This window comes from Cotesia typhae, unplaced genomic scaffold (assembly GCF_013202065.1).
Source record: "Cotesia typhae breed Kobodo isofemale line unplaced genomic scaffold, CoteBio_Ctyphae scaffold_152, whole genome shotgun sequence".
NCBI classification, from domain to species: domain Eukaryota; kingdom Metazoa; phylum Arthropoda; class Insecta; order Hymenoptera; family Braconidae; genus Cotesia; species Cotesia typhae.
The window spans coordinates 9,853,999-9,866,380 of NW_027423776.1; the positions used below are offsets into that span (position 1 = coordinate 9,853,999).

Sequence of the window (12,382 nt, forward strand, 5' to 3'; positions counted from 1 at the left end):
GTTTGATTTCTTTTTTTAACATCAAAATTATTTTTTTCTGAAAATATTACTTTTTAAATTTTCAATAAATAATTTTGGAAATTTTTTAATTAAAAAATTTTTAATTTGTTTAAAGAAATTTTAATAAATTAAATATTTTTTTATAAATTTTAAGGCTCTAATTTCACCTCAAAAAAATTTTGGAATCAAATTTCAAAGAAAAAAACTATTGCTAAAATTCTATTTCAAAATTTTTCTTAAAAATTGCATAAATAAATTTTTTTTAAAAATACTTCCTACATTTAATCAAAAAAAATTAGTTCTCAATAACTCTGCAGTAAATTTAAGATTAATTAACAGATAACACAAGATCAAACCCACTGAAAAAGTGCAATAAGAATAAAAATAAATAATCGGCTTAAAAAAATCTAATTTAAAATTATTGATGCATAGAAAGCGCTGCAATAAAGCATATAAAAAAATATTAAAATTTAGCGAAGCGTATAATAAACTTTGGATGGTACAATCTAACTTCGAGAGCTAGTGTCCCTCTGTGAGTAAAGTAGGAAACCACTCACCCATAAGCTGGAAGGTTTGAGCCAGATATATGCACATCAACATAAATTTCTCTCTCTGTTCATCAAACAAAGAGTTCTCGCTCTTTTTACCCTAGCGGAGTGTGTAGAAGGTAGAGGTTAGAGGTAGAATACACAAGTGGAATCAAAGATGGCGAATTGAGGGTAGGGCTCGTCACAGCGTTCGAACATCAGTGTTCCTGGAGGAACTGCGAGGTATTTCGAGCTGACTGGTGAGTGCTCAAAATTTCTATAACCTCTTCTTTACCTCGCATGGAGTTTAATTCGAATAGAAATCCAAAGAACCAAGTGAATAAAATTTTTTTAAATGCATGATCGTAACTGAAGCTTGTCATGTCTTTGTTGTGTTAAATGCGGTGTGTATTGAGAGGATAGAGGACAGAGAGCATAGCATTGAGAGACTTGATACTGTAACTATGGTTGAGAGTGTGCTCGGGAAGTTCAATGCGACATATGTGTGTCACTCTTCACTCTTTTGAAAAACTCTGTGAGAAAAAGAGAGAGAGAGAGAGAGATCATAAATGCGCGCGCGCGTTTTTCTCTTGTTTATATCCACGTGCGTGTGCTCTCATTTCTCGTTAATACTTTATTATACTTTTACATATACCGCTTATGTATTATTTTTCTCTATACTCTCTTTATAACACTCCCTACCCTTCCGCTCTGTTTTTACATGTGTGTTGTTCACATTTTTAGTCAGATAATCTATATTACGTACATGCGATGTTATATTTTACTTTAGTTATAAATCATTTGTATATTTGTTCGATTTTTTATTTCTTATCGCGATCGAATCAAGGATTTTTTTACAGAAATGAGGTGAATTTTTTTTTTTTATTTATATTTTTAGTTTTTTATGAAAAACAAAAATTGTAAACTTGGAAAATTTTTTATTAGAAAAAATTCAAAGATATTTGTTATTGATAATTATTTAGAAGATAAATAGAAGAGAAATATTGCAGTGTAATTATGGATGTTTATATTTTAATAAATTTGAAAAAAAATTTTTTTATGCAAATAAAAATGTTGAAAATTTCCTAAATATTTTTTTACTCAATAAAATTGACAAATAAATTTTTTTTCTGTGCAAATATCTCTTAAAATTATATGAAGTTACTATAAACCGATAAAATCCACAGAACCTCATTTCTGCATTGACAAAAAAATGTGACAACACAGACGTATAAATCCAACATTAGCAAAATAAAAAGTCATCGATCATCGAGTTCGATAAGCTGCATCAAGGCCAGCCTTATCGCAAACTAAATAAAATTTCCATCCATGCTATCTAAAAAAACCGTCCGAAATCCCAAATAAATTTCTCGCTTAAAAAAAATTGCATGCCTGATAAAAAAACGGCTTTGGAATTTTGACCTTTCTTTACAGATGGTGATGGTAGGGGGGTAATCAGATCTTGAGCCACTGGGAGTAGAAGAATCATACTACATATCACTTTACTACTACTACCACTACTAATAAAAAAAAAAAAAAGCTATCGTCTATTATGTCATCTATCAAAAGAGCGCGTCTAACTTGGTCTTTAAGCCCACTGAGTAATACCGGGGACCGGAAGTAATTTAATTAGGAGCGGCGTGCAGGGGCACGTACTAGCACAATCGCTCCCACAGCTCTTACAGTCTTAATATATAACATATAACATACACCAACAGCTATCACACACACGTCCTCTATTTATAATATCCACTCTAGTCATTATTCACGGCTACAAATAAACCCATAAACTGTAAATCGCCTCCATGAAAAATTCTACCTGAACTACAGCTTGAAATCACCAAAATAAATTAAAAAAAAAAAAAAGTAAATAATTAATTTAAAAAAAAAATGTAAATCTTCAAATTAGTTAAATTTAAAATTATGAAGAATTAGCTGCGACAGAAGAACCATTGAATTAAATTGAAAAGAGGGTGAAAGCTCTCATACTCAAGTATGCCGACAATATCGACCTTGTAATTGCGCCTGCGTGGTAAAAAGCGCGCAATAATAAAGTACCTCTCATAAATAAAATTAGTCTTAAAGCTATCTACAAAAAGCTCCTACAAGCAACCCCGGGAAGATTGGGAGAAAGAGCTTGTCTTGCTCCATTCAGTTATTCATTCATGGATTGAATTTTCCGAGGCAGGAGATTCCAACGCCTTGATCGACCGGGAATCGTCAAAAAGCTAGACTTAAAGTAATTTCGACGCTTAGACCTAATCAAAAGAGTAAGAATGTCAATCGGTGAAGAAATCGGTGATAATTCCTTGAAGCTAATCTATAAATAACGTTATCGATTGCCTGGGTCGATAACGCAACCACTGTTGTGTAACGTTAAATGTAATATATGAGTGGAAGTAATACAAAGGAAAGAAGACAAGACCTTATTATTGAAATAATTTGTGGCGATAAGCTTCGATAAAACCTCGCACGTCCACTACACGCTACATTCTTCAGTAAATGCGTGTGCCTAGTGGATGTATGTGTCATATGTGGATGTGTGTACACACTGAATGATAAGGGACAGACATATGGACGGTTTTCCGGGTGTGACTTGTGTCCGCGGTCAGTCGAAGTAGCGAAGCTCGTGCGATTGGTTTACTTTAAGTAGGTCTCTTTATTTTTCAATTTTCTTTTTTTTTTTCCGTTACAATTGATATTGTTAAATTTCATTATTTGAAGTAAATTGTAATTAAAAGAACACAGTGAGATAATTAATTTAAATTACAAAGTAATTTCTGCAAATGTAGCCTTGGATTGATAAAATTTCTTGCTGTGTATGTACATGTATTGATAAGAGGTCGTTATGTTTGTTCTTTGTTTGATAACGCCAGCGTTAAAGTCTCTGGAGCCGCGCAAGTGTAGATCGATTAGATATAATAATAAAATATACTTGTGAAATTTATCAGTCTGAGAGAATGCTGTAGATATTAAAGATGACGAACACCCAGGAAAATGGAATGCAAGTGTCTGGTGAAGTTCAGGAAGAAGTTCAACTTACGGAGCTTTTGCCGGTTGAACAGTCAAGGATTGCCAAAGATTTCAAGAACTTGGAAGGTACGGATGGGCTTAAAGCATTAAGAAGTTTTGCGGGAAGTGAATTTGAAGGGTTCAAAGTTTTTAGGAAGGGCAAGGGTAGTGATAAAAACGATGGATTAGAAATTGGAGATCAAGAAGGGAAGAAGAATTACAATTTAAGGAAGAAAAGAAAGCTTGACTATCTCAAGGATGAAGTTTATTACTACCAGCAGGACTCTGAAGGGGAGAGTGATGACAGTAGCAACCAAAATGTCTCGAATAATGTCATCAAGGACATGGCGAACAACTTCAGTGGAAAGGGTGAGAAGAGAAAGAAGGTGAAGGCAGAAGTTCCCAAGAAGAAAGAAAAGATTTTGGAGAACAATAATGAGAGTGAAGCTGGCAAGTCTGAAGACAAATCTGAGAAGAAGTACTGCTGTTTGATGTGCGATGCGAAGTTCAAAGGAAGCGGGGGATTGAGAAACCATTGGAAGGTTGTACATGCGGACGGTCCGTTCTACAAGTGTGATGATTGTGGCAAAGAATTTCCGCTAAAAGAACGATTGAAGCTGCACGTTCGTACCCATACGGGGTTCAAACCCTACAAGTGCAGCGAGTGTGACAAAAGCTTTGCCAGAGGAGGGCAATTGGCGCAGCACAGAAGGACTCACAGCCACGCAAAGCCTTACCACTGCTCGCTTTGTTCAGGAACCTTCACCTGCGCTGCGAATCTGGCTCTGCATATGAAGCGACACAACGGACAAAAGGACCACAAGTGTGATATCTGTGGCCGGGGATTCATCAGAAGAGACGCGCTGAAGAAGCATCTTGAGTGTCTGCACAAAGATGTCAAGTCCTTTTTATGTGTGATCTGCAACAAGACCTTCAAAGGACACCTGCCTCAGCACATGAGGACCCACTGCCAGGAGAGACCTCACGGGTGTGCGACCTGTGGTCAGAGATTTGCACAAAAGTCCCAGCTTACTGTTCATCAAAGAACCCATTCTGGACAAAGACCTTTCAGGTGTCTTGTTTGTTGGCAAGCTTTTGCCCATTCGACTGCCCTAAAGTTGCACACTAGAAGGCACACCGGGGAGAGGCCTTTCAAGTGCACCGAGTGCAATGTCGGATTCACCCAGTTGCCGCATTGGAAGAAGCACATGAAGTGCATTCACAAGCGCCTTGAACCCTACAGTTGTAAAAATTGCAACAGCTTCTTTCGGATTAAAAATGACTTGGAGAGCCATGAGAAGATGTGCTTGGCTGAAGAAGATTTGGAGCCAGCTGTTGATGACAATCAACGGTTTCGATTGATGAGCATCGAGAAGATGAGGCTGTTATTGGCTGTTTTATTGAAGAGGATATCCAAACCGGAGAAGCTTGATGAGCTTGGCTTTGGGAAGAGACTTATTGATGAAGTTCTTCAGGATTCTTTGGTTTCTGCAGGAAGAGATCCGGTTGGGGGGGACCTTACGGAGTTGGAAGCTCTGAGGAAAAACATTGAGACGTTTTTGGAATGGACGGTCCCTAGGGAGCATTGGGAGAACTTCAAGAAACTTAACAAGACCCCGGAAGAAATTCTTGAGACTCTGACGGCTACCTAACGGACAAATGTATTACTGAGGATTAAAATTTTAGTGCCATCTACCGTCTACTGGATATCCTTGCCATATCATTGTGATTATGTTACAACTGTTTGCTTTGTACTTTGGATGCTTGCCATTTGTTGGAAAAATTTATAAGGTTTAAGTGCACTTTTATTACATTAATGATTAATTATTTAATGCCAAATTTATAGCCTTTACGTTGTGTTATCGATGGAGGAGTTTATATTGTTAAGTAGTTAGATCACTTTGGCTTTATATTGACTTGTGTTATTAAGTTTTTGGAAACTTAAGTTTAGTTGATTATTATTATTATTATTATTATTATTATTATTATTATTATTATTATTATTATTGAATGGGTGAGTTATAGAACTGCGATAGATAGGTGTAAGTCCATGTGAACAGACAATAATGATATTAACTAATGTATTAGACACACGATTGATTATTTATGATATTCTTAGCGATATCGTAGGATCTTATTAAGTATAGGAGTTTTAAAGATAAGGAGGCTTTGGCGATTAATCACTGACTGATAATGGTACTAATTTCATTCACTTCCAAAGAGTTTTACAAAGATGTTTTTTTTTTACCAAAGTTTGTTCAATTTTTTAGCTTGTTTAAGATTGTTACGGATTTTTGAGAAATCGTAATGTTTAATCATTAATTTTAGTTCCTATTTCACAAATGTTTGATCACGATAAAATTGTGAAAGCACATACTGAAAAAAAAAAAAAAAAAAAAAAAAAAAAATGTAAAATATTGAAAATGTGTTTTTAACATCATACTTTTGATCAAGATATTTTATAATTCTATTACAACAAATTTTAAGTTTTTTTTACTTAGATCTTTTATGAAATGATTTTTTTTTTAATTTTACGGATAAGTAAAACCTATTGTCAAGTTTAATGAATGCAAAAAGCAAACAAAAACCTTTTTGTTATGATTATTAAGCAAAAAATATAAATAAAACGGTTTGTATTGTTATGGATCGGAATCATTGAATAAAGATTGAGGTCATTGAGGGCATCATTTGACTTGACGATAAGGGAAACCTTGTATCTTTTAATATCATTCATCGGATCCGGTACCGTAAAAAAAAATTACCATTTTTCACCGGCGGATTAAACAAAAAAAAAAATGATTTTTAAATACTGTTCCTTACCGACTAATTTAGTGCCATATTTTATTTAATTAAAAAAACTATTTTAATTTTATATATAATTATCTTTATTTTTAATTTAATAAAAAACGTTATAAATTGTTAACATTAGCTTGAATAAAAATTCTAAAATATATACTATTCTTATATCATGTAAATTCATCACAATCATTATTATAATAACTACCGGTATTAGATAAAAACACGTATAAAATATTTACTATATTTATATAAAAATATAATCTTAAAAAATTAATTCACCCTACTGACCACGAGATTGACCAACCATCTTGTAAATCAATTGTCGTTGGTTTAATTTTCAAGTACTGAAAAATAAATAAATATTATTATAATCTCATAAATTTATTTTTGAGTTAATTATTCAACATTCAATTTACTTACGCTTAAAAAAAAATTGAAATCAAACTCCTCAATCCTATTATTAACCTTAACTTCTTTGACAACGCCCACTGTACCCATAATTTCAACTTTTCCTAACTTCATTTTTTCCTTTATTTTTTTTTCAGCCGGAGGAGAGACTATTGTCATGTTATTCGCCTCAAAATTCAAGAAAACGTATTCCTTTTTTTCAACAGTGCCTAAAAAATAAATTTTAAAAATGTAAATTTATTATTCAACATTTTTCTACGGATAATTTTAGCAAAAGTAAGTCAAATTTCTTTTAAACCAATAGAGTCGCCATCATCCCAAAACAATTCGCCCTTAGCACGTCCATTTTTATCAAGAGCGACCAATAGTTCAAAATTATTGTTACGGCTTTCGGTGGTCGTTTTTCCCGGTTTCTGGGCTGGTAAAATAGACCCACCACGGATGAAAATAGGTATCAATTCAAGCGGAGCAATGTATGTTAAAATAGCTCCGTTTTGAACACTTATTTTTTCGTAGTAGTTATACCAAATTCCTGTGGGAAGATATGCGTTTACATCTGTTTTTCCCTGGAAATATATTTATTTTATTAATTTATTGTCATTAGTTGTTTTTTTTTTTTTTTATCAGAAAAACTTATATTAAAATCAAATTCGTCAATTTTAAATGTAAAATTCTTTGCAAATAATCAAAAAATGTCAATTACTGTGTCCAAAAATTGAAAAAATTTACTATTACTTAAATCAACTCATCAAAATCTATTATTACCTCTTCGAGAACAGGTACAATCATCAAAGAAGATCCCCAAAGAAATTGTTCATCAATATTCCAAGTCATATTGTCTTTAGGAAACCTAAAAATATTTTTTTTAACAATAATTTCTTTCATTTTTGAATGAAGATGATCAAAATTTCAAATATGATCTGCTTACTCGACAAACAATGGACGAGCGACAGTTTCACCGTACATATGAGCACGAGCAAAAAGGGTGTAGAGGTAAGGCAAAAATCGGTAGCGTATGTTCAAAGCTTTTCGAGATGATGATGTGACCAAATCTCCCATCGCTACGGGATCTTGTTCCTTGAACAATTTAAATTTGCGTAAAATTTGAATCTGACAATGATTTATTATTTATTAACTTACAATAGTATCATCTGAATTATGATTTCGTGAAAATGGGTAGAATGCACCTAATTGCATCCATCTATTACACAACGCTTCCGTGGTATTACCATCGAATCCACAAATGTCCGCCCCAACCATAGGAATTTGGAACAGACTGTACTGCAGAATTTCTGAGATGCTTATTCTCAAATCGTGCCTATAATTTCAATTCATCCAGTTTACTGTTTTATTAAAAAAAATGCGAGTAAAAATTTCCAAAAAAAAATAGACTTCTTATAAATTAACTTTATTAAGTTAAAATTTGATCTTTAAAACGTCAGAAAATAAAAAATATAACAATTCTAATTTTTTATAGTTTTTTTTTTAACTTAAACAAAACTCGTCTGCTCCAAAAACATTTTATTTATAATTACCAACTAGAATAAACATCTCCAGTCCAATGAGCAGCATAGACACCATGTCCTTCCCAAGATGCCCTTGATACGATAAAAGGCCTCTTATTACGAATTTTGACCAAAGAACTGCAAAAAATTCCACCGAACTTATTAAAATCAAATTTTAACTTTTAGTGTCTTCTATCTTACTCATAAGTAACAGCAGCTTCAGCCGTTCCATAATAATTATGAACATCATAATGCGGCCCTAAATGATGTTTTGCGTCCATACATACTGTTTTTGAAGCCAAGGAATCTCCTACTACATTTGGCAAGTACGGAGGGTAATTTAATGAATTGTTTATTGGGCAGCCATTGATGCGGCCATTGTAGAAGTTTGATGGTTCGTTCATGTCCTGCAAAATTTTTTTATACAACATTCAATGATCTTTCGAGAAATGATCATAAAGTAGTAATGCAAAACTTACGATCCAGGCGCCATCGTACTCAAATTTTTGATGCATGCTGTTCATCATGGAATACCAGTAGTCTCCAGCATTGGGATGAGTGAAATCCGGCCATATTGTTGACACGCGGTTCCAAACTTTTCCCTTAAACGGCTCGTTTGTTTCGGGATCTTTTATGAAAATGTCATAGCGTATTCCCTCGTCATAAGGCGGGTATGAGCCGTTTTTTTCAGATGCTGATATTCCTGGATCTATCAGTGGAATGTAATGCATTCCAGCCTGGAAGGATTTTTTTATCAAAAAATTACATGCTTAATTTATCAAATTTTTTTTATATTACCTCGTGAATTTCGTTGACAAATTCAGGAAGACTTTTGAAACGATCTTTGTTATAAGTGAAGTCATTATTGTTATCCATGTAATCTAAATCATTCCATTGAGTGTCGAAGGGAATCCTTGCTGCTCTAGTTCTGTTCCAAACTTCTCTAGTTTTCTCTGATGACCCGTAGCCAAATCTTCAAATAAAAACCAAATCCGAATTTGGAGATTTTCAAAATTAATATAATCTTTTTACTTTGTTTAATTTTTTACTTAAAAAAAAAAAAGCAATACCGGCATAAATGAAATCCCAATGACCAATAAGGAGGCATAAAAGGCTTCCCAACAATTTGCGAATACTGCATAAGAACATCTTTGGGAGTTGGTCCCATGAAGAAGTACATTTCAAAAATCCCACCAATTGCCCTGAATGTTAGCGCTGGAGTCGGCTGTAGTATAACATCTGCAATGTACATGGCTGTTATTTCCAAAATTCTGGTGACATAATTTATAATTTAATGATAATTTTACCCATAGCATTGCTGTTGAGGAACAAAACACCATGGCAATCGCCAGTTTCTTCCATCACCATGTAAAAAGGATGCGAGCCATACAAATTAGCGTTTTCTGTAGGAGGTTGGTCTCGATTAAAAATTGTAAATCTTTGCCAAGTTGTGTTCAGTTTCAAATGCGTTCTATGTTCACCAAGACCGTAGATGTTGTGGGAAGGTAATAATGTGCTTATTTGCAGCATTTGATCGGCGAAAATAAACCCTCCAGCATTCAAAGAATCGAATCTAGAATGAAAATGATTCAATGTTAGCAATTTTTGATCAAAGCAAAAATTATATTAAGTTCTTACACAACAATATCATTAGTATCTCGAACGCCTGTGATCCTAAAACCAGGTTTTGCTTTCAAATCGTCGATTTCAAATTTGTAGAGCTTGTTGATTGTCTTTTGGTACTTGATATCTCTTATTGGCCAGTGCGGTTCGTGCCGGGATTTATTTTTATCAAAAATCTGTGGACAGATATTTGAATATTAAGACTGGAGTTGAAAATTTGGAAGAGAATTGGTGTAAAAATTATATGGCCATTTTATAGTGTATTTAAAAAAAATAACTGTGGAGTTTACATACATGAATATGTAAAATAACATCACTTTTTCAGTGTAAATTTATAATTTTTTCCACATGCAAAAATTTTATTTTTAGTTGAATTAAAAATTTTTTACACACTAAATTTACATTTTTCAATGTAAATTTACATTTTTTTGACATATTAAGTTTACATTTCTTTAATGTAAATTTACATTTTTTTCCATATATTTAGTTTATATTTTTTCCATGTAAACTAAAATTTTTTTCCTGTAAATTTAATAAATTTTTCTGTAAACTTTTACAGAATTATTCTTTCTATTTTTTTTTTTTTTTTAATAAAATTGTAATAAATTTTCAAGCCGCCTAATATTGATTGATATTACTTACTTTGACTTGTAAAATATTTTGATCTATCCCACGAGCCTCCATCCTAAGCACCTGCAGATCATTTTTATAGAAGGAGTCAGCAACTTTTATCAAATCCCCAACAAAACTATCATTATCCTGCTCCGTAGATCCATATTCATACAAATGCCAATTCGAGGGGTAAAAGCAGTAGGGAATATTCAGCGGAACTTTTTCAGAAATGACATCAATATCTTCTGAGATTGCGTTCCAGCAGCATCCCCTGTTGTAGCAAGACAATTCAGAAGCCCCGTTCTCCGGATGACAATCAAATCTCATTTCCTTAGGTATATTGCTGCACTCTTCGCTAGTCGCGATAGGTTTTTCAAAATCGAACCCTTCATTGGAGTCAATTGCCGGTAGTTTAAAAGTTTCAAAAATTGACACGCTGCTGCTTATACTTATAATTTCTTCGCGAGGAGCTTCGCTGATTATTATAATTTTCGGGTAATTGACGATAAATAACCAACTTAACACTAGCAGCAAAGAAAAGCCGAGCAGTAGTGCTAAAATATTGTAAATTGCAAGGCTGTAATTGACTTTTATTAATTGACGCAAGTAATTTGAATCGGTGGCTTCTTTGTTGGTTTTTTCTTTGATACTGCCTGGCAATAGTGGAGTCATTTTCTGTGATAAAAAATTTTTTTGAATTTTTGAATTTCAATAATTCAAAATGAAAATATCGTGTTCACCGCAAGTAACTTTTTTTAGAGGACCTCCCGGAGATCTTTTACAGAAACTACAAAAATAATTATTTATAAAAAAAGGATTTGTAATTTATTAATAGAGTTAAAAGTGACTATTATATGTCTATAAATTTTGATAATAATCAATTAAAAATTCTCTTAAGAAAAAAATTTTTTTTTGTCTTCTAATTTTTAAAAAAGATATTTAATTTTTTGCAATCATAAAAAAATTGTAAGAATCAAAATTAACTTACTCTTTTCATTTAAATTGATTATTATTCAATAAATGCCAGAGAAACACTGAATATTCTCAGTGAGAAAAACAATAGTCAGTTTACAATTTTTCATATGAATCACTATTTATAACTGAGCAAGCATTTTTATGTATATAATATAGATATATGAATGGCTACTCATATTATTATCGTGGTGATAAAAATAATCAACACTTTGCAATGATAAACAATTGCATTGTACTGTACTAATTTACGAAGAACGTAAAAAACGCGCTAATAAATACGTGATTTGTTTAAATAAAAATAACGATTCAAAGTTCTGCAAAAGCGCTAATATTTGACGGCTTTACTTAATTACTCGGAAAACAATAATACACTGCTTAGATATATGTTGAGTTTGTAACATATAATGAATGAGATATGTGCGCTATCTCGCTTTGATAAGTTATCGGCGTCCATAAATATAAATGTAATTATTTTTACAATTTTTTTATTTTCGCAATTTCAAATTTTTTAAAAAATTTCAAATTTGCTAATTTTTTTGTGAATAAAATTTTGAATAATTGGTAAATTTAAAAATGTTGGTAAGAAAGTATGTAGAAGGTAAAATATGTTGTAGCCGGTAAGAGATAAAATGAAGAATCTTACCGACTGCAAATTACAAACTTACCGAAAGATTTTTTCGAGTCTAGATGGCGGAAGTAGGCAACTTAGAAGATTTGGGATTCCTACTGTTCTTTACTCAGCGTTCTTTGTCAGAGATAAAGGCACAAGTGAGCAAAAAAACGATTAACAGATTAATTTTTTAGGGCAGAGAGGAAATAGTTCTCTTTAGACGGATGAAAAATTTTTTATAAGATAAAGATGCAGACTTTTGGGGAGGTAAATACAAAATGTAAGGCATAAAGCACTTATTTAAGTATATA

The 12,382-nt window shown here is 32.6% G+C and overlaps 2 protein-coding genes across 3 annotated transcripts; one reads left to right on the top strand and one right to left on the bottom strand.

The window, feature by feature from the left end:
- The first annotated feature begins 514 nt into the window (after nt 1-514).
- Nucleotides 515-6,718, top strand: LOC141535598 (uncharacterized). The gene is made up of 2 exons (XM_074255552.1): nt 515-787; nt 1,962-6,718. Exon 2 carries the CDS (start codon nt 3,506-3,508, stop codon nt 5,189-5,191), a length of 1,686 nt encoding a protein of 561 aa, XP_074111653.1. The 5' UTR covers nt 515-787; nt 1,962-3,505; the 3' UTR covers nt 5,192-6,718.
- Nucleotides 6,401-11,806, bottom strand: LOC141535597 (lysosomal alpha-glucosidase). Of its 2 annotated transcripts, none has more exons than XM_074255550.1 (15): nt 11,475-11,806; nt 10,517-11,161; nt 9,890-10,050; nt 9,559-9,824; nt 9,322-9,490; nt 9,050-9,224; nt 8,731-8,988; nt 8,453-8,658; nt 8,282-8,389; nt 7,887-8,064; nt 7,675-7,823; nt 7,512-7,596; nt 7,045-7,312; nt 6,759-6,955; nt 6,401-6,682 (listed from the first exon to the last, which is right to left on the bottom strand). In XM_074255550.1, exons 1-15 carry the CDS (start codon nt 11,481-11,483, stop codon nt 6,614-6,616), a joined length of 2,943 nt encoding a protein of 980 aa, XP_074111651.1. In that variant the 5' UTR covers nt 11,484-11,806; the 3' UTR covers nt 6,401-6,613. The 2 variants fall into 2 exon arrangements, with proteins under 2 accessions (XP_074111651.1, XP_074111652.1); XM_074255551.1 differs by having other exon boundaries at nt 10,517-11,273.
- Between the last annotated feature and the right edge of the window lie 576 nt (nt 11,807-12,382).

Excerpts from the sequence above, each read along its gene's own strand:
- LOC141535597 (XM_074255550.1), bottom strand. Across the intron at positions 9,491-9,558 it reads CCTCAACAGCAATGCTATGG|ATGTTATACTACAGCCGACT; the intron begins GTAAAATTATCA and ends TGTACATTGCAG. Across the intron at positions 6,683-6,758 it reads ATTTCAATTTTTTTTTAAGC|TACTTGAAAATTAAACCAAC; the intron begins GTAAGTAAATTG and ends TTTATTTTTCAG.
- LOC141535598 (XM_074255552.1), top strand. The coding sequence starts at position 3,506 with ATGACGAACACCCAGGAAAATGGAATGCAAGTGTCTGGTGAAGTTCAG.